The sequence below is a fragment of the Aegilops tauschii genome, chromosome 5, assembly GCF_002575655.3.
Source record: "Aegilops tauschii subsp. strangulata cultivar AL8/78 chromosome 5, Aet v6.0, whole genome shotgun sequence".
Taxonomy (NCBI): Eukaryota; Viridiplantae; Streptophyta; class Magnoliopsida; order Poales; family Poaceae; genus Aegilops; species Aegilops tauschii.
Genome location: NC_053039.3, coordinates 451,673,950 through 451,695,601, shown reverse-complemented (window position 1 = coordinate 451,695,601; position 21,652 = coordinate 451,673,950). Strand labels below are relative to the sequence as shown.

General features: G+C 45.5%; 2 protein-coding genes and 1 long non-coding RNA gene across 4 annotated transcripts; 2 read left to right on the top strand and 1 right to left on the bottom strand.

The window, feature by feature from the left end:
- Positions 1-12,574: 12,574 nt before the first annotated feature.
- LOC123494203 (uncharacterized) lies at positions 12,575-14,564 on the top strand. Its single transcript, XR_006664505.1, has 2 exons — positions 12,575-13,462; positions 13,528-14,564. It is a non-coding gene; the product is annotated as an uncharacterized lncRNA (long non-coding RNA).
- A 1,942-nt stretch (positions 14,565-16,506) lies between these two features.
- On the top strand, positions 16,507-20,423 carry LOC109782078 (uncharacterized). 2 transcript variants are annotated; one of them, XM_020340661.3, is made up of 2 exons: positions 16,507-17,177; positions 20,047-20,423. In XM_020340661.3, the coding sequence occupies exon 1, from the start codon at positions 16,800-16,802 to the stop codon at positions 17,166-17,168; it is 369 nt and encodes a 122-aa protein (XP_020196250.1). In that variant the 5' UTR covers positions 16,507-16,799; the 3' UTR covers positions 17,169-17,177; positions 20,047-20,423. The 2 variants fall into 2 exon arrangements, with proteins under 2 accessions (XP_020196250.1, XP_040246727.1); XM_040390793.3 differs by lacking the exon at positions 20,047-20,423 and adding an exon at positions 18,894-19,545.
- LOC109782065 (uncharacterized) lies at positions 19,686-21,099 on the bottom strand. The gene is made up of 3 exons (XM_020340649.3): positions 20,952-21,099; positions 20,654-20,805; positions 19,686-20,268 (listed from the first exon to the last, which is right to left on the bottom strand). The coding sequence occupies exons 1-3, from the start codon at positions 21,082-21,084 to the stop codon at positions 19,933-19,935; spliced, it is 621 nt and encodes a 206-aa protein (XP_020196238.1). The 5' UTR covers positions 21,085-21,099; the 3' UTR covers positions 19,686-19,932.
- Positions 21,100-21,652: the final 553 nt, after the last annotated feature.

Below are 21,652 nucleotides of genomic sequence, written 5' to 3'. Positions count from 1 at the left end.
TGAGTAGCCATCTTGAATTAAACGAGATCCAGATACAATGTTCATGCTCAAAGCTGGCACTAAATAACAATTATTGAGGTTTAAAACTAATCCCGTAGGTAAATGTAGAGGTAGCGTGCCGACGGCGATCACATCGACCTTGGAACCATTCCCGGCGCGCATCGTCACCTCGTCCTTCGCCAGTCTCCGCTTATTCCGCAGCTCCTGTTTTGAGTTACAAATATGAGCAACCGCACCGGTATCAAATACCCAGGAGCTACTACGAGTACTGGTAAGGTACACATCAATTACATGTATATCACATATACCTTTGGTGTTGCCGGCCTTCTTGTCCGCTAAGTATTTGGGGCAGTTCCGCTTCCAGTGACCACTTCCCTTGCAATAAAAGCACTGAGTCTCAGGCTTGGGTCCATTCCTTGGCTTCTTCCCGGCAACTGGCTTACCGGGCGCGGCAACTCCCTTGCCGTCTTTCTTGAAGTTCTTCTTACCCTTGCCTTTCTTGAACTTAGTGGTTTTATTCACCATCAACACTTGATGTTCTTTTCTGATCTCCACCTCCGCTGATTTCAGCATCGAATATACCTCAGGAATGGTCTTTTCCATCCACTGCATATTGAAGTTCATCACAAAGCTCTTGTAGCTTGGTGGAAGCGACTGAAGGATTCTATCAATGACCGCGTCATCCGGGAGATTAACTCCCAGCTGAGACAAGCGGTTGTGTAACCCAGACATTCTGAGTATGTGCTCACTGACAGAACTATTTTCGTCCATTTTACAGCTGAAGAAATTGTCAGAGACTTCATATCTCTCGACCCGGGCATGAGCTTGGAAAACCATTTTCAGCTCTTCGAACATCTCATATGCTCCATGTTTCTCAAAACGCTTTTGGAGACCCGGTTCTAAGCTGTAAAGCATGCCGCACTGAACGAGGGAGTAATCATCAGCACGTGATTGCCAAGCGTTCATAACGTCTTGGTTCTCTGGGATGGGTGCATCACCTAGCGGTGCTTCTAGGACATAATCTTTCTTGGCAGCTATGAGGATGATCCTCAGGTTCCGGACCCAGTCCGTATAGTTGCTGCCATCATCTTTCAGCTTGGTTTTCTCTAGGAACGCGTTGAAGTTGAGGGCAACGTGGGCCATTTGATCTACAAGACATATTGTAAAGATTTTAGACTAAGTTCATGATAATTAAGTTCATCTAATCAAATTATTCAATGAACTCCCACTCAGATAGACATCCCTCTAGTCATCTAAGTGAAACATGATCCGAGTTAACTAGGCCGTGTCCGATCATCACGTGAGACGGACTAGTCAAGATCGGTGAACATCTCCATGTTGATCGTATCTTCTATAGGACTCATGCTCGACCTTTCGGTCTTCCGTGTTCCAAGGCCATGTCTGTACATGCTAGGCTCGTCAAGTCAACCTAAGTGTATTGCGTGTGTTCCGAGGCCATGTCTGTACATGCTAGGCTCGTCAACACCCGTTGTATGCGAACGTTAGAATATATCACACCCGATCATCACGTGGTGCTTCGAAACAACGAACCTTCGCAACGGTGCACAGTTAGGGGGAACACTTTCTTGAAATTATTATAAGGGATCATCTTACTTACTACCGTCGTTCTAAGCAAATAAGATGCAAAACATGATAAACATCACATGCAATCAAATAGTGACATGATATGGCCAATATCATTTTGCTCCTTTGATCTCCATCTTCGGGGCGCCATGATCATCTTCGTCACCGGCATGACACCATGATCTCCATCATCATGATCTCCATCATTGTGTCTTCATGAAGTTGTCACGCCAACGATTACTTCTACTTCTATGGCTAACGCGTTTAGCAATAAAGTAAAGTAATTTACATGGCGTTATTCAATGACACGCAGGTCATACAAAAAAATAAAGACAACTCCTATGGCTCCTGCCGGTTGTCATACTCATCGACATGCAAGTCGTGAATCCTATTACAAGAATATGATCAATCTCATACATCACATATATCATTCATCACATCTTCTGGCCATATCACATCACAAGGCACATGCTGCAAAAACAAGTTAGACGTCCTCTAATTGTTGTTGCAAGTTTTTACGTGGCTTCTATAGGTTTCTAGCAAGAACGTTTCTTAGCTACGTAAAACCACAACGTGATATGACAATTTCTATTTACCCTTCATAAGGACCCTTTTCATCGAATCCGTTCCGACTAAAGTGGGAGAGACAGACACCCGCTAGCCACCTTATGCAACTAGTGCATGTCAGTCGGTGGAACCTGTCTCACGTAAGCGTACGTGTAAGGTCGGTCCGGGCCGCTTCATCCCACAATACCGCCGAAACAAGATAAGACTAGTAGTGGCAAGAAAATTGACAACATCTACGCCCACAACTGCTTTGTGTTCTACTCATGCATAGTAACTACGCATAGGCCTGGCTCTGATACCACTGTTGGTGATCGTAGCAGAATTTTAAAATTTCCTACGCATCACCAAGATCCATCTATGGAGTACACTAGCAACGAGGGGAAAGGAGTGCATCTACATACCCTTGTAGATCACGAGCGGAAGCGTTCTAATGAACGGGGTTGATGGAGTCGTACTCGCCGTGATCCAAATCACCGATGACCGAGTGCCGAACGGACGGCACCTCCGCGTTCAACACACGTACGGAGCAGCGACGTCTCCTCCTTCTTGATCCAGCAAGGGGGAAGGAGAGGTTGATGGAGATCCAGCAGCACGACGGCGTGGTGGTGGAAGTAGCAGGGTCTCGGCAGGGCTTCGCCAAGCTTCTGCGAGAGGGAGAGATGTTGCAGGGGGAGAGGGAGGCGCCAGGGGCTGTGGTGCTGCTACCCTCCCTCCCCCCACTATTTATAGGACCCCTGGGGGGGCGCCGGCCCTGGGAGATCAGATCTCCAAGGGGGGGCGGCGGCCAAGGGGGAAGGGGGGTGGCTTCCCCCCCAAGCCAAGTGGGGCGCCCCCACCCCTAGGGTTTCCAACCCTAGGCGCAGGGGGAGGCCCAAGGGGGGGCGCCCCAGCCCACTAAGGGCTGGTTCCCTTCCCACTTCAGCCCATGGGGCCCTCTGGGATAGGTGGCCCCACCCGGTGGACCCCCGGGACCCTTCCGGTGGTCCCGGTACAATATCGATAACCCCCGAAACTTTCCCGGTGGCCGAAACTGGACTTCCTATATATAATTCTTCACCTCCGGACCATTCCGGAACTCCTCGTGACGTTCGGGATCTCATCCGGGACTCCGAACAACTTTCGGGTTTCCGCATACTAATATCTCTACAACCCTAGCGTCACCGAACCTTAAGTGTGTAGACCCTACGGGTTCGGGAGACATGCAGACATGACCGAGACACCTCTCCGGTCAATAACCAACAGCGGGATCTGGATACCCATGTTGGCTCCCACATGTTCCACGATGATCTCATCGGATGAACCACGATGTCGAGGATTCAATCAATCCCGTATACAATTCCCTTTGTCAATCGGTATGTTACTTGCCCGAGATTCGATCGTCGGTATCCCAATACCTTGTTCAATCTCGTTACCGGCAAGTCTCTTTACTCGTACCGTAATGCATGATCCCGTGGCTAACTCCTTAGTCACATTGAGCTCATTATGATGATGCATTACCGAGTGGGCCCAGAGATACCTCTCCGTCTTATGGAGTGACAAATCCCAGTCTCGATCCGTGCCAACCCAACAGACACTTTCGGAGATACCCGTAATGCACCTTTATAGTCACCCAGTTACGTTGTGACGTTTGGCACACCCAAAGCACTCCTACGGTATCCGGGAGTTGCACGATCTCATGGTCTAAGGAAAAGATGCTTGACATTGGAAAAGCTCTAGCAAACGAACTACACGATCTTTTATGCTATGCTTAGGATTGGGTCTTGTCCATCACATCATTCTCCTAATGATGTGATCCCGTTATCAATGACATCCAATGTCCATAGTCAGGAAACCATGACTATCTGTTGATCAACGAGCTAGTCAACTAGAGGCTTACTAGGGACACGTTGTGGTCTATGTATTCACACATGTATTATGATTTCCGGATAACACAATTATAGCATGAACAATAGACAATTATCATGAACAAGGAAATATAATAATAACCATTTTATTATTGCCTCTAGGGCATATTTCCAACAGGTATCTCCATAGTAGTTACCGTAGTTCAACACGTGCACTAGTGGCACGTATTGACCATAATGTGGAGGAGTTTTACAATAAATATTGTAATTCTCAAGATCAGTACAAAATCAGACCAGATGAGTTTTCTCCTTATAAGTTAACTCAGAGCCATCGGTGTAGTAGGTTCTGTCTACCATGTTCCGCACATTGTTTGAACAATCAAAATAAGCTGTCAATGAAAATAAGCTGTCAAGTATTTTGAAATGAACAATATAAATTAGCTAATAACTATGTTTGAGAAACTCACATAGCGGTAGAATTGGAGGCATATCAACAAGGACCCAAATGTCCATATTGTCTTGCTCGATGTCAGGATCACCAAGATCCATGGTGACAAGCATACCCTCATCAAAACCATACATCTTGCAAAATGCTTCCCAAATTTTGGAACCAAAATGGGTTACGCTCTCAGAATTATACAGATTTACTTCAAAATCTATATCATGATGGGTCCTTAGGTGAATTTTCTTTGTTTCCATACTTTCATGGTCTTCAAAACCCATCCTCTCCAAGACGTAGCGTCTTGCATGGCATGGGATAAGCTAGCCGAATTGTAAAAGATGAAAAGTACACGTTGAAATAGTTGAAGTCGTGCTTAATTACGAAAAAATAACACTTGTTGTCGTTGCGTAGCGTTTCAACATCGAAGGTCTCCTCCAGCTTAATACTGAAGCGCCGATCTTCGTCCAGGTGAGGCATGTCGCACTGACCTCGGTCGTCGTGGCACCAGTCGCACTCCCCCGGGAGACTTTCGTCGTCCGAGTACGACATTTCCTATGTTCATATTTCAAATATTAAACATCTACAATTAAATATATGCACTAAAAAACCTAAGTTAGATCATTATTATTCATCACGGGCTGACTATCGGTTTGTCGAGTCTTTTCTTGAAAACTCTCAGCTCACGTGGTGTATACATTCGACCGTTGGTGATGGTCGCTCCTCCATTTGTCCCCGAGTGCATTACACCAAAATGTCTAGCACACGGGAACAAAGGAGAAGCGATCCCCACGAAAACAGTCGGGATTCTTCGTCCTCTCATATATATATGGTGGAACTCTCCCTCACTGATTCCTCTCTGACATTTGCGACCGTCGGTGATGGTATGGTAGCTCCTCCTTTCGTTCTCGAGTGCATTACACCAAATTGTCTAGCACACGGGAACGAAGGAGAAGCTACCCCCACGACAACAGTCGGGATTCTTCATCCTCTCATATATGGTGGAGACTCGACAGACTTACAGTCAACCCGAAATATCGTTTAATTATCTTTCTAAAAGAGGATTTGGCTAGTCTCACCTCGATGTCGGAGGGGGCGGTGACGGGGACGACGGTGGGGATGATGGAGGGGGCGGGGGCTCCTAGATTTCTGCGAAAACAAAAAGCCTATAAGCTATCAACTAATCATATGCATATGCCTTGCATAGTGCTCTCCAATTTTAGCATTCAAAGTAGGAGTAGTTTTCCACTTTGAGCATTCAATAAGCAAAATCAAATCACAAAATAAAGTAGTATTCAAATTAGGATGCATTCAATTATAAGCAAAACTACATCATCTCCATGCGTCCGTACATCGTCGAATATTATCACTAATACACCTCGAATACTATCATACATGCATATAGCATCGCTAGTACAGCTAGAACAGTAGCGTCCGACAGGTATCGGCGTGGGCGGTGGACACCCAAAGGGATGGAACCATCACAGGATCATAGCTCCAGTGAGATCCCTGAAGAACCTGCCAGGTATTGTCGAACCTGCCCTCCAACGCAATCATGTACCGACGGACGTGCTGGTCCTCCTCCCTGACACGGTGACGTACCACCTCTGCGGTGTCCGGAAGCCTCGGCACCGTCACTGGCCCACGCGACCGCCACCAAACAAGGATCGGGTCAACGACGGGCTGGCTCCTCACCAACCTACGCCCACCGGAAGGTAGCACCTCCCAAAACCAGCCCGGCGGAGCCCAGTCCCGGACATGGCCCCTCTGATCAAGCCGGCCTCCTCCGCCGAGTCGACGACGAGGATGCGGGATAGGCATCGTTGACGTCGATGCGGGATTAATTGCTTGAACTAAAAAAATAAACTAGTTCTATTAATTTTCTTGCTAAAATAAAGTAGTTCAACTAGTTCAACTACTAAGCACTTACTATAAATAAATAAAATAAAGTAGTTCTTACTAAAAATAAACTACTTCTATATATAGTAAAATAAAGTAGTTTTATTAAATCAACTTAGTTCAACTACTAATTAAGCACTTACTATAAATAAAATAAAGTAGTACTTACTCAAATAAACTACTTCTATAGTAAAATAAAGTAGTTTTATTAAATCAACTAGTTCAACATACTAAGCACTTACTAAAAATAAACTTGTTTAACTAGTTCTATTATATTTAACTAGTTCAACACAATTTTTTTCTAAATATGCACATATATATACATAAATTGACAAAAAAACATCTAATTCAACTAATCTAAACTACATGGAAAAACATCTAATTCACCTACTCTAACTAATTTTATTAAACACTTACTAGTATATATACATGGAAAAAATACATATACAAAAAAAAGAAAAAAGGATTCGGGGGCTCACAGCGGGGCCGGCCGGCTAGAGCGACGGCGGGGGCAGCGACGGCGACGACGACGACGGCGACGGTGGGGGCGGCGGACGGCGTCGGCGTGCAGAGGATCCGGGCGGGCGCGCGGAACAGGGCACGGGCGACGGCGTTGGCGGCGGACGGTGACGGCGTGGGCGGCGGACGGCGTCGGCGTGGGCTCCGGGGCGGGGGCGACGGCGACGGCGGGGGCGGCGGACGGCAATGGCGTCGGCGTGGGCTCCGGGGCGGGGGCGACGGCGTCCGACAGCCTGGCGGCGTCCTCTCCGCGCGCGTCGTCGGGGGCGAACTGCACGATGCAAACCAAAATTTTCACAAGTTTGCCTTATATACATGAAGCTTTAGTCCCGGTTCTTGTCACGGACCGGGACAAATGCCCCTCTTTGGTCCCTGTTGGTACCACCAACCGGGACCAAAGGCCTCTTTTCAGCAGCCCGAAGGGCGGGAAGCAGAGGGCTTTGGTCCCGGTTGGTGGCACCAACCGGGACTAAAGGGTGGGCATTGGTTCCGGTTGGTGCCACCAACCGGGACCAAAGGGGGCATTGGTACCGGTTCGTAGCACAACCGAGACCAATGTCCTGCGCCTGCCAAAGCCGCGGTGCGGTGAGATGTTTAGTCCCACCTCGCTAGCCGAGGAGCGGCATGACCTGTTTATAAGCCCTGCCCCGCCATCTTCATTGAACTCCTCTGAACTGCAGGCCTCTGGGCCTAATCTTGCACTGCTATGCCTGTGGGACTGCTGGGCCTTCTGCGGGCCTGAATCCTGGCCCATGGATGGGTTTCTAGTCGTATTCAGGCCGTGGTGGCCCAGTAGGTGGCATTTTTTATTTTTTTCCCAGTTATTTTGTTTTCTTTTTTGCTTTATTTATTTTATTTTGTTTCTACTTACAACAAAATACTTATTTATTTTATTTTGTTTCTAATTACTTATTTATTTTACTTTATGATAATTCTTTTTGCTATTAAAGTTTCTATCAAAAAAAGTTCTTTATGAAAATTCTTTTTGCTTTTAATGATTTTGAACAGAAAATACTTCAATAATTTTAGTTGCATCAATTTTATATGATTTTAGTTTCAATAATACTAGAGGTTTCTTATAATGTTTTGAACAGAAAATACTTTGTTAATTTTAGTTTCATAAATTTTATTAAAGTTTATTTTATTCTGTTTCTACTTTTATATTTTAATAAAGTTTATATTATTTTGTTTCTAATTACTTATTTATTTTATTTGTTATTTTTCATTCACCATTTTTCATGTATTTACTAATTATTTTGAGCTATAAGACCCTAAAATTGAAAAGCATTTTAAATGAACTCTGAAAAGGTTGAAACTTGGCATGGTATCATCATTTCATCCACATAGCATGTGCAAGAAAGTTGAGAGGGTTACGGCAAAAACTGGATGCACTTCGTGTACAAAACGGACAATCTCTTTCAAAGTATCAGGATTTCATACGGAAACTCGTCTGTTACAAAGGGATTTCATTTTTTAAAACTTATTTGAACTCCTCACTTTTTGTGTGTTCAAAATGCACCATTCAAAGCCACATCATCATTTTTCAATCATTTCTGACTTCATTTGTTATTTTTCATGCATTTACTAATTATTTTGAGCTATAAGACCGTAAAATTAAAAAGCATTTCAAATGAACTCCAGTTTGTACACGAGGTGCGTCCAGTTTTCGCCGTGACCCTCTCTACTCTTTTTCACATGCTATGCGGGTGAAATGATGATACCATGCCAAGTTCCAACATTTTCAGAGTTCATTTTGTAGCGATTTTCAATTTCACGGTCATTTAGCTCTCTAAACAAATCGGTAAATGACTGAAAACAGCAAATGATGTCAGAATGTGTTGGAAATTGATGACGTCGCTTTGAATGGTGCGTACTGAACGCAAAAATAGTCTGGAGTTCAATTAAGTTTAAAAAACATGAAGTGCCGGTGTAACAGATGAGTTCTCGTCCGAAGCCCTGATACTCCGAAAGAGATTGTCCAGTTTGTACACGAAGTGCGTCCAGTTTTTGTCGTAACCCTCTCTACTCTCTTGCACATGCTATGTGGGTGAAATGATGATACCATGCCAAGTTTCAACATTTTCAGAGTTCATTTTGTAGCGATTTTCAATTTCACGGTCATTTAGCTCTGAAAATAAATCGGTAAATGACTGAAAAACAGCAAATGTTGTCAGAAAGTGTTGAAAATTGATGACGTCGCTTTGAATGGTGCCTACTGAACGCAAAAAAAGTCTGGAGTTGTAATAAGTTTAAAAAATGAAGTGCCGTTCAAAATGCACCATTCAAAGCCACATCATCATTTTTCAATCCTTTCTGACTTCATTTGTTATTTTTCATGCATTTACTAATTATTTTAAGCTATAAGACCCTAAAATTGAAAAGCATTTCAAATAAACTCTGAAAAGGTTGAAAGTTGGCATAGTATCATCATTTCATCCACATAGGATGTGCAAGAAAGTTGAGAGGGTCCCGGCAAAAGGTGGATGCACTTCGTGAACAAAATGGACAATCTCTTTCAAAGTATCAGGATTTCATACGGAAACTCGTCTGTTACAAAGGGATTTCATTTTCTTTAACTTATTTGAATTCCTGACTTTTTGTGTGTTCAAAATGAACCATTCAAAGCAGAGACTGATTTTGAATGGTGCATATTCAACGCATAAAAAGTCTGTAAAGATCGCCAACCCCAACATAAAAAAATGAGCATAGATGCGCCTATAGAGAAAATTCAACCTAAATTCATAATAAATTTCTATGAATTTCAGAGAAACTCACTATGAATTTAGGTCAAATTCCATGTATAAGGGCATCTATTTTCATTTTGAGAGGAGCTCAACAAGGCAGAGAGGGACGGGCTTATAAACCGGTGTGAGCGCCCTTCGGTTGGCGAGGTGGGACTAAACTGGACCAACCCTTTAGTCCCGGTTTGTGGCACAAACCGGGACTAATGGTCATGGGCCAGGGGCGAGGCGCATTAGTCCTGGTTCGTGCCTTGAATCGGGACCAAAAGGTCTAGACGAACCGGGACCAGTGGCCCACGTGGCCCGGCCGGCCCCCTGGGCTCACAAACCGGGACTAATGCACCCCATGGGTCCCGGTTCGTGCCGAACCGGGACTAATGGGCTGGCCAGGCCCAAACGAAAGCCCTGTTTTCTACTAGTGCCAGTCCCGCTGTCCTCCCCCGTCCCACGATCCCCTCTTTCACCCGGGCGCGCCCCGGCTGCTCGCCGAAACGCCACCGAAGCGTTCGACCGCCTCCAAGTGTGCTAGGCGTGTCCCCGGCTGCTCCCGCTGCGGGCCGGGTCCCATGGCTCAGGCCAAGAGGTACGTGCTGCGGCTCTTCATCTCGCTCAAGTACGTGACGGCCAACGTGCTGGACCGGCAGAGCAGCCGCGCTGTGGTCACCGCCTCTACCGTGGCCAGCGGCGATCTCTCTACAGTCGCCCTCTGCTTTTCGCCGTTGTTCTGCACTCACGCTGCGAACCGCTTAAAGTGAGACTCCGCCTTGTGCGCTGGCTAAGATTGTGGCCGAGCGGACGAACACGACGGCCGAACAAACAAACGCAGCATTTGGAACATTTAGGCCCTGTTCGGGAATCGTCCAACTCCGTAAAATACGGGAGCCGACGAAGCACCACTTTCGCAACTCCCAGAAAATACACTGCAGGCCGCTCCGCTCCGTCCGCTTCAGGAGCGGAGCTGCGGAGCCAGAGAGTTGCCGAACAGGCACTTAGTACCACATCGCTCGGCTAGCAACATTGTACGCGGGTTAAATAGCCCAGTGCTTACCTTCTCATCGCCGAGGACGCAGAGTTGATTCATCAGCCATGCCTAGGCGAAAGCAGTCGCTTCGCACTTTTGGCTGGGCCCGTCCTGGCGGCATGTGACCCTAGGTCTCTCCCTTGGAGGTGCGGGGGGTTAGAAGTACGGTGCGATGTTAGTCTTTTTCTATTTTCCTAATATTTTTTACTTTTATTTTATTACTCTTTTTAGTTACTTTTATTTTCTCAATATTTCTTTTTTCCCTTATATACTACTCTAAGGCTCATATTCAAATGTTTTGCAGGTTCTGCAACTTCACTTTCCTTTTATTAATCTTTTTCATTACTTTTATTTTCCCAATATTAATATTATTTTGCCCACTCTTTTATTTCTTTTTATTATTTTTATTTCTCTAATTATTTTTCCCTTATTTGCTACTCTAAGGCTAATATCGTAATGTTTTGCATGTTGTGCAACAGGTGCACATGTAGTGTCTAAAATAAAATATGAAAAATAAAAACTAACTAACTTTTCTTTTGTTTTCCTAATATTTTCCTTTTCTTTTATTAGTCTTCTTTATTTTTATTTTCCTTATATTTTTATTTTCCTTATATTTTTACTTTCCTTTTACTAGTCTTTTTTTATTATTTATTCTTTTCCCAATATTTATTTATTTTTTATTTTTTCTTTTCCGCATGTTGTGCAACAGGTTTTTTCTTTTCCGCATGTTAGTATTTTTTATTTTTATTTTCCTAATATTTCTTTTTTTTCCTAATATTTTTTACTAGTCTTTTTTATTCTTCTTTTCCCAATATTTTTTAATGAAAAAACTCGATAGAGAAATGTAAAACTAATGGAAGCCAAAGAAAGTCGTAATAGATAGAAAAAACAATGAAACAGAAGAAAACCATATAGAAAACAAACAGACCTCTTGTGGGATCCGACCACTATCCTCTCATCCTGGACCTTGGTGTTTCTGCCATGGCTAAAGCTTCTAGATTCCAATTTGATGCGTCGTGGCTCTTGATTGATGGGTTTTATGATATGATCTCAGAGAAAATTTCCTCTCTTCTTGCTTCGAGGACCCGTTCCTTTGGCCCCATGGATGGCTGGCATTTTTGCTCATACCAATTGCGGATTTTTTTTAAAGTTGGGGTCGTAACCGTGCGGCAGAGGCCTTACGGAGCAAACGGGACCTGTTGGGGCAGGTCTCGGCTTTGGACGCGGAGGCAGACGTTGTTGGGCTTTCTGCGGGGGGCTGGCAGCGTAGGTACAAGTTGGAGGCTTGTCTTATGCAGTTGCACCGTCAAGCTAAGGAATACTGGAAACAAAGCGGGACTATTAACTAGACCTTAAAAGGGGATTCTTTAACGGCTTACTTCTTTGTCATTGCCAACGGGCGGCGTCGTAGATGTGCTATTACCAGTTTGATCATTAAGGGGAGGTGCGTTTCTAAGCCCAATATCATCTTGGACCATATCCATGACTTTTTTGCAGGTCTGCTTGCGGCTAGGCCGGCCTCTTGGACCATATCTCAACCTATGAACGAGGGCACAATATTCTACCAACTAAGAAGAAATCAGAAGATAAAATGAGCAAAGCTAGAAGATTAACATACATCTCGAGTGACGAGACTAATCCTGTAAAGAAAAAGAAAAGGAGAGCATGGTATCAACAGACTCAGCTTGATGCCACATAAATTCACTTGTTCAATCCTCACCTGGACCAAACTTGAAACAAATTTCTTGTTGCACAAATATGAACAGAAGGAATCAAATAAATCTCTCTCTAATAATAAAGCACGGATTGACTCCGTGGGTTCACCATCACTTTTCATTAATAAAGTTGCAAATAATTACCCACCACTGCCATCTTTAGGTGGAAAAAACGTTTCGCTAAAGATCTGAAAAAATACATTAGAAAAAAGATCGAAAAGAGAAAGAGCTACCCGACCCAACCCTTCACGACCCTGCCTCCCAAATCCCAATCCCATCTCGACTCCAGCGCGCCGCCACCTCTTGCCCCGCCCCGCCCGGCCGGCGCTCCGCCTCCCATCGCCGAGCGTCGTCGCCCCTCCTCGCCGCGCCGCCGGACCGCCTACCGTCGTCACGCACTGCCATGGCCTACCTTGCCGCCCCGCCTACCCCTACCCCAAGTTCCCCCACACCCGCGCCCATCACCGGCATCCATACGCGCGACCTGTTTCTCTGTTGCCGGGCGGCTGCAGGAGGTGGCCGGCATCGCCCCGTCATCAAATCCCCTAGCCGCTTGATCTCATCCGCCGCATGCTGGCTGCCCGTACAGGATTGACGCGCCCTATATCCGGCGACCCGCGGCTACTCCTCCCAGCCCCGGATCTGCTCTCCCGCCACCTGCGACCCACGGCTTCAATGATCCACGACCAACTCGGCTGCCCCCTTCCCCGTGCAGCTGCCTCTGAGGCTGCAGCAGCCTTCGCACGAGGCCACTACGGCGCCACCTATGCTGTCCTGAAGTTCCGTCAGATTCGTCAATTTCAGTTTCATCAGTTTTTGTCAGATTAAGTTTCATCAGATTCAGATAATTCAGTTTCGTCAAAGTTTCAGTTGTAAGTTAATTTCTCACGCACGTTGGCGCTCGGCGCTCGACGTCGTCCACTTCCTCACATCACTCGAGCCCAAATGCGTGCAGGTTACACCAGCCTTTGATTTATATACCTACCGTACGTCCACTGATCAGTAACATGAAAAGGTTGGGCGCTCTGAGCTAGAACATAAGCTGATTGATGAGATGAGTTAAAATGCTTCTGATTGGTTAGACCCTCAATATTCCAAACTGAAGTCCAAGGAAGAAGGATCAGGAATAGCAGGTAAGAAGCCCATGAGTTATTTGTCTTACAGGCATGCACGTGAACAAGGTTCTACATAGTTCCAGATTTCCAATGGACGCTGGTGTTGTTGGCTGACATCTCCGGGGCTGTACATCATGATGGTTACCAAGACACGACAATGATCTAAATGCTACAAACCTGAATGAAATACCATGACTGCAGGTCGTTGCTGATTTGTGTTCGAAGAGGTGCAGCAAAAAGTGAGAAGCAACTGAGGTAATCGCCGATTGAAAAAAATACATGATGCACTGATGGATTATCATGTATATAATGCCTGTTATTGGAAAGACCGATGTTTTGCTCTGAACTTGTTTGTGTAAATTTTTGGCATTTTCCATTGCTCTTCAGTGCACTGAAGAATAGTGAAATCTTGGCATCCGATTCCTTTTGCAGGCTATGCTTTTAACTCAACCAAATCTGCATTGTTAGTTGCTCTTATAGTCTGTTTGTAGCTAATTGGGGGACAAACATGGGCAATGACCAGCTTATTTTGATGACAGTGCAATCAAGGACTCACATGTTCACTGATGAATCTACCTCTATTTGCATGGTTATTTTCCGAATCAGCAACACTTTATGAGGGTCTTCATCGGCAATGTACATAGTGATGCATAACTGTTGGTTTGAATTATTTGGATGCTTCAGTTGTCAGACATGTATGTGCAGAGAGTTGAGGCTTTGAAATTAGATAATATGTCTAATGAATATGCATGTTTATTCATGGAACTATGCTCCATCTGTTTGATCAATTTGTTCGATGCATATGCTCATTCATGTGTTGTCATAGTGACTTGCCTGCGCTCATTGTTGATCGCAAAGAAGTGAGTTGGTCCAGAAATTGCAGCTGAGATGGAGCTCGGCAGGATGGCTAGACAGGCCCAGCTTGGTATTAGTCTTCTCTAAAATTTTATGTAGAAGTTTTTTCCTAGATCCAAGTACATTGTATCATTATTTTGCAGGTGTGATCCACAGCAGAGATCACATTTTCTATGATTATAATTTATTTACTCATGTTCATACTAAATGTTTTTAGCAAAGTTCATACTAAATGTTAAAAGGGTCAATCCACAAGCTTGTCTGATCCCCGGTTCATTTTTGAACTATGTCCACGTGTTCTATCAAGGATCATTTTGTCGCATATGGAAATGACAAGCAATTTTCTTACCAGAATTATCATATTTGTAAGGTCGATCACCCATGGGTTCTGCACTTCACTAGAAAAAATTTGTAGCCTTGACCTGATAAGTTAGTGTTGTTGTATTATGAATTATTCATAGTACAAGACCAAATTTATAGTTTTAGTTTCATACAATTTTTTGTTCTTTGATAAATGGAGATTGTCATTGTCTTCTGTTTGCATGCCAGAATTTGGCGGTCCATTGTAACAATTTTTTGGCTTGATATTTATCTGTGTAGATGCATGGGTTCAAGGATATTCTTTCTCTCGTTGCAACGCCTCACTGACATTGGGTGGCAACGTTTCGATGTTGTCGTGGCGTGCAGTCAGGTGTTTTGGGTTCGTTGTTTTGGTGGACAGGGCATCTAGCACTTTCTTCGTAGCGAAACATGGGGGTTGTGCTTGCACATACAATTCTTAGAAAAATTGAGTGCATGCTAAAAAAATTCTCTCCCACGGGGCATCTAGCACTTTCTTCGTAGCAAAACATGGGGGTTGTGCTTGCACATACAATTCTTAAAAAAATTGAGTGCATGCTAAACTCTTTCTCTCCCGTTGCAACACACCGGCATATGTGCTAGTAAAAGAATTATAGGCAATTAAGAGTCTACAACTGACACATAATCATGGTGCTAATAGCATAATGACCATTCTTTTTAAAGAATTTTAGTACAAAGGTATCAAATGAAAACTTCTAACTTCTGAGAGAACGGTACTTGTTTTCTCATAATGCTCAAGTACATCCTTGCCTTCTCATCTAGGAAATGAAAAGAAACAAAGGAAAGTGAAATTTTCTGGTCACTGAAATCATTTACATCGTAAACCAAAAATATAGTCTTCGTACAACTACCTTATCTAATTATTTTTATATATTTGAAGGTGTGTCTAGAAGACAATTAATTAAGCCTAACTGACTGATAACATTTTTACCAGCTAAGTGAAGTCCAGGCCACTAGCCTCCAGCTCCGCAAATACTTTCATTGTCTTGCTAACATCATCGTCTGCCCGATCTCAACTTATGCGCCTGCATAGGTTTCGATGCGTCCGCTTTGTGAACGACTGAATGATGTTGTGCACCTTGTCCAAATTCACATTATTCTGCCTCGGGGGCTTCACTAGATCCTTCGTGTAAACACTAATGCGGTGTTGAAATGACTATTGTACTTTCTTACCCATTGTTAGTGACATGGAATGGGTGTGGTTCCCACAAGATGCTTTGTGATAAGGGCATGTACGATGGTGCTATCTTAGGAGTGCCACATAGGATAAATACTGTGGTAGAGGAGAGATAAGTCATAAGAAAAGGCTTGTCTTCTCTTATTTAAGAGATGATCTCTTAGCATAATATGTCTCATCACGTTTTTTAAGAATGACTATTATTAAAGATAAGGCTAAGAGATAACCATTGAAGACATCCTTTTATTTCCATCTCTGAATTATATGAAGACTTAGCATATTGTCGTATCAACCACTTTACATGCTAAACCACCCATTGTGTTTTTGACTTTGACAATCAAATAATAGCCGGACACTAGTCCTGGCCATGGGCAGCCCGGACCGTACGGCCTGACCCGGCCTTGCCCATAGGCCGGGCCTGGGCCTAGATTTCGAGCCCGACGGCCGGACCGGGCCAGGCCCGTCGTTTTCGCCATTTAAGGAAGAGGCCCGGCCCGTATCCCAAGGCCCGGTAGGCTTTTAGCATGATGGGCCGGGCTCGGGCCTGATTTTTAGGCCAGGCGGACGGGCCGGGCCTGGGTTTTTTTGCGTCGGGCTTTGGTTGGCCCGGCCCGGCCCAACAGATGGCCAGATATACCGGACACTCACACCGCTGGACTGCCTCGCTCAGAAATTGCAGTGCCACGCCACGACACACTTCCGCACTTGTGCCGTTCGCCCTCTCCTGCGCGGACGGCGACGCCGCGCCGGTCGACGTCGCTCCGGCCCACCCCCGCCTCCTTCCTCCTCCTTCACCCGGTCTCGCCCACCGGCGGTCCTCCCCGCCCTGTCTCGCCGCCCTTCCCCGTCCCACGACTGCCTCTTTCGCCCGGTCCCGCCGGGCGCCCCCCAGGTGCTCGTAGAAACGCTGCAGCCACGCGTGCTAGGCGCGTCCGCGGCGGCGGAGGCGGCGGGCCGGGTCCCATGGCGCAGGCCAAGCGGTACGTGCTGCGGCTCTTCATCTCGCTCAAGTACGTGACGGCCAACGTGGTGGACCGGCAGAGCGGCCGCGTCGTGGTCACCGCCTCCACCGTCGAGAAGCCCCTCCGGGACGGGCTGGAGTGCGGCCGCGCCTGCAACGCCAAGGCGGCCGCCGCCGTCGGCGAGGTGCTCGCCATGCGCCTCCGGGTGGATGGCCTGGCGCACGAGCCCATCCACGCCGACGCCGCCAAGGAGGTCGAGAAGAAGGGCTTCAAGAACCGCACCAAGGTCTGGGCCATCCTCAACGCGCTCCGCAGCCACGGCGTCAACCTCCACGTCGACGACGACGGCGACCATAGGCGGCATGTCTGACGAGCATCAGTGCGTCTCTTGAACCCTGCCTCCGTGCCTGTCATTTGTTTACGTGTGTGTTTTCATTTGCAATGTGCAGGAGGCTAGTAAAAAAGTGCAGAAATTTTAGTGCTTTGATTGTAACATGCTGTTCAATGTTGTCTCACTATCCTAGTCTCAGCTCCCAGATAATTTGATACTCATGTTATTAAGGCTGAACCAGTGAACATCTACGGAGGAAATGCTGCATTTAGTTTGATTTGTTGCAAGGTCACTTCTGAATCTTAACTTGTATCTAGACAGAGGCAACTCTGCAGTGTTTCTGAATCACTTTTCAGTAAAAAGAAAAGAAATGCAGTAAAAAAAAAATGCACAAAAAGATCAAGCAGGGTTACTGCTGTAGTGGTTGAAATTTATACCCCATGTCTTGTTGTCACCTCAGGCAACAATACTGTAACATCAGCCATCTGAGATGCACGAAAACCTCAAGAATGTTTTGATTTGCATACTTCTGTAGCTAACAACAAGGTTTACACCGAACATGCTGTTATTTTTTTTTAGAAATGGAGGAAGACCCCCGGCCTCTGCATCTGGACATGCTGTTCAATGTTGCCTCACTGTCCTAGTCTCAGCTCCCAGCTAGTTTGATACTCATGTTATTAACTCTGAACCAGTGAACATCTACAGAGGAAAATTATACATTTAGTTTGATTTGCTGGAAGGTCATTGCTGAATCTTAACTTTTTACTCTCTAAACAGAGGAAACTCTGCAATGTTTCTGAATCACTTTTCAGTAAAAAGAAATGAAATGCAGTAACAAATGAACAAAAAGATGAAGCAGGGTCACTGCTGTAGTGGCATGGAAATTTATACCCCATATTTTGTTGTCACTTCAGGCAAGGCATCTCAGATGCACGAAAACCTCAAGAATGTTTTGATTTGCATACTAGCTAACAACAAGGTTTACACCAAACATGCTGTTATTATAATAGCATCTACCTCCGACTCGACGATGATGGTGAACATAGGTGCATGTCTGACAGACAGACATCAGTGTTCAGTGTGTTCCTTCAATTATCTGCCTTTGCGCCATACTACTATGTGTTGCTTTGCAAATGTGTAAGGGGCAACAAAATAAAGTGTTAACATGCTACTTCGATGTTGCCTTATGCCACTGAACTATTCTAGTTCTCAGGTCTCAATATAGTGTTAAGCATGAACTGTTCTAGTTCTCAGCTCTCAACTAGTTTAATACACATATTAATGTGGCTGAGCATGAACAATTGAGCATCTGTAGAGGCACATGATATATGTAGTTTGCTGTGTTGCAAGGTCACAGCTGAAAATTAACTTATGTGTTCTGTCTAAATAGCCATTTCTGAACAGATGTTATCCTACCCTGCATGGTTCCTGAATCACATTTCACTAAAATGCAGTAGCGAAATTTACACTAAAGAACGAATAAAATGCAGTTAGAAACGCACCAAAGGATCAAGCAGGGTCACTGCTATAGTGCATGGAAATTTACTGACATGACAAAGTTTACACGGACCATGCTGTATGGTATAATAACGAGACCATGAAACTGAATAGGCTCAGTCACATAGTGGCCTGACCAAGTGATTCTAGTTTCTTGTACGCGTCGAGCTGGCTCAGAGCACTATCTAGCAGAGCCTTCTTACTATCGCTGGTCACTTCCCTTGACTGTTTAAGCTCGGACCTGGCTGCAGTCAGCTCATTCTTCAGGTTCCTGATCTTCAAGACTTCAACCCATCCCTGGCTTTCTTGAGGTCCGTGATCTTCTACTCGATCAGGTGCAGATCCTCGTGGTCAGACTGAACTACTCCTAATGGTGGTAGAGCGCTGGAAAAATGTTGCGGTAACGGTGGAGCTGACGGCATCGTGTCCCCGGTTCTTGAAGGGCTTCCCAGAATCAATATCATTTTCTGCAAACAAGTAGTGGTTCAGTCCAAGTTGTGGAAATAGGAGACAAATCACTCTCTGAACTTCTAAAAACTGTCAACCAAATTCAGTGTTTGGGCCTGTAGATCTGTTCTTTTACATGGTTCATGCAATTTTGGTGTTTGTATTCTCATTCTGGTAAGTACAGAGTACACATAATCCTTCTTGCCCGTTCACAGTCGTTAATAAAGTACATACTATCAAAATTTAGAAGTGGAATCATTTGGTCATTGCATATATTACACAGAACACCACAGTGCCCTTCAATCTGAAGGTAGTAGACAAAAGGGACACATACCTGCCTATGATTCTCAGATGGTGGGTGAGAGCGGGCGATCTTGACATCCTTCCTCGTCTTCCCCTTCTACCACTGGCAGAGCTCCACCGGGTTCACCTTCCCCGCGACGGCCATGACCCCAGCATCGGCATCTCGCACTTTTCTCAAAGATCTTGAATTCTGCCTTGGTGCCCGTCATCTGTGTGTGTGTGTGTGTGTGTGGGCGCGCGCGCGCTTTCATTTGCAATTTGCCTCACTGCCCTAGTTCTCAGCTGCCAGCTAGTTTGATACTCGTGCTATTAAGTCTGAACCAGTGAACATCTACAGAGTAAAACGATACACAGTTTGATTTGTTACAAGGTCACTGCTGAAATCTAACTTCTATCTGAACAAAGGTAACTCTGCACTCTGCAGTGTCCCTTGTTCATATTTCAGTGAATGAAATGAAATGCAGTGACAGATATACCAAAACATCCAGCAGGGTTTACACCGGCCATGCTGGTACTAAAGAGCATAACGGCGAAACCATGGACTGAATAGGCTCAGTCACATGGTGGCCTGAGTGAGTGATTCTAGTTTCTTGAACGCGTCGAGCTGGCTCAGGGCACTATCTAGCAGAGCCTTCTTACTGTTGCTGATCACTTCCCTTGATTGTTTCAGCTCAGACTTGGCTGCAGTCAGCTCGTTCTTCAGGCTCCTGACCTTCAACGCATCCCTGGCCCTCTCGAGGTCTCTGATCTTCTCCTCGATCAGATGCAGGTCCTCGTGGCCAGACTGAACTCCTGATGGTGCTAGAGCGCTGGAGAAATGTTGCGGTAGCGGTGGAGCTGAAGGTGTAGTGTTCTCGATTCTTGAACTGCCTCCCAGGACCAGTATCATTTTCTGCAAACAAGTAGCAGGTTTAGTCCGAGTTGAGGAAGTAATTGTGGAAACTGGAAAAAAAAGTCACTATCTGAACTTGTAAAATCTGTCAATCAAATTCACTCTTTTGGACCTGCAGATTTATCTCTTCCTTTATAACGGTTTTATACCCATAAGTTCTCCGGTTTCTACTTTTCATGCAATTTGATCTCTGTATCCTGCCTTGGGTGTGTGTGGTGTTGGCGTGCATTTGATCTCTGTATTATCATTCTACGAAGCAAAGTACGGAACATATCAAACTTCAGAACTAGTACATTCGTTTGGATATGACACAGAACACTGGTGGCACACATGATCTTTCAATCTGAAGGTAGCACTAGAGAAAAACAAGATACTAGATACATACCTGCTTATGATTCTCAGCCGGCGGATGAGGGCAGACGATCTTGACATCCTTCCTCGTCTTCCTCTTGAGCCACTGGCAGAGCTCCGCCGGGTCCACCTTCCCCGCCACGGCCACGACCCCAGCATTGACGTCCCCCACCGCCGTCTCGACCCCTGCCGAACCGAAAACCAAGCAAAATGGATGTCCCCGGGTGTCACCGTCAATCAAAGGGTTTTTCAGGGAGAAAATAGAGGCAAAATCAAACGAGAGTGTCATCATGTCATGTCAGGAAGGATGTGCAAATGCGTTGGTGCCCTACCGGTGAAGCTGCCGACGGCGGCCATGGCCTTCTCGACCTTGCCGACGCAGCCCATGCACCGGCACTGCATGTCCACCTGGAGGCTGAACCGCGCGTGCTTGGCTCCCTCCTGCCAAGAGGAGCCAGAATCCATGGACGGATCATGGATCGGAGGAAGAAGAAGAAGAAGAAGATGGAGGAGGTGAGATTGGTTGCTCACCGTTGCCATGGCGGGCGGCCGGCCGGCGGGGTTCAGAGAGCTCGTCTGGGTGGTGGCAGATTGTGTGGGGTTTGGTGGAGGTCAGGGGTGGGTGGTTTAAGTAGGCGTGTGGTCTACACAGGTGTTTCACTCGCTGCTGGTAATTAACCGCCCGGATTGGATTGGATTGGATTGGACGGCGCGAAGTTCCATGCGGTGCCGTGAATCACAAAGAGCCACTCTCACCGATCGATGGGCATTCAAGGATCGTTTTGCTTGTTTGTTAACCCCTTCCCTGTTCATACTAGTCAGTCAAGTGGTGTGTAATCGTCACATCGTATGCTTTTCAGAAGAAAAATGGTGCTTTAATTCTCCTTCACGGATTTCCCCCCTCTTGACTTTTGCATGGTCTTGGTCCAACTAATGAATTAATACTCCTTAGTACTAAATTTTTTTTGAATGAATGGTCTTTAAAAAAACATGGATGACTAGGTTTTTTTAGGCTTCACACACGCTTTATTAC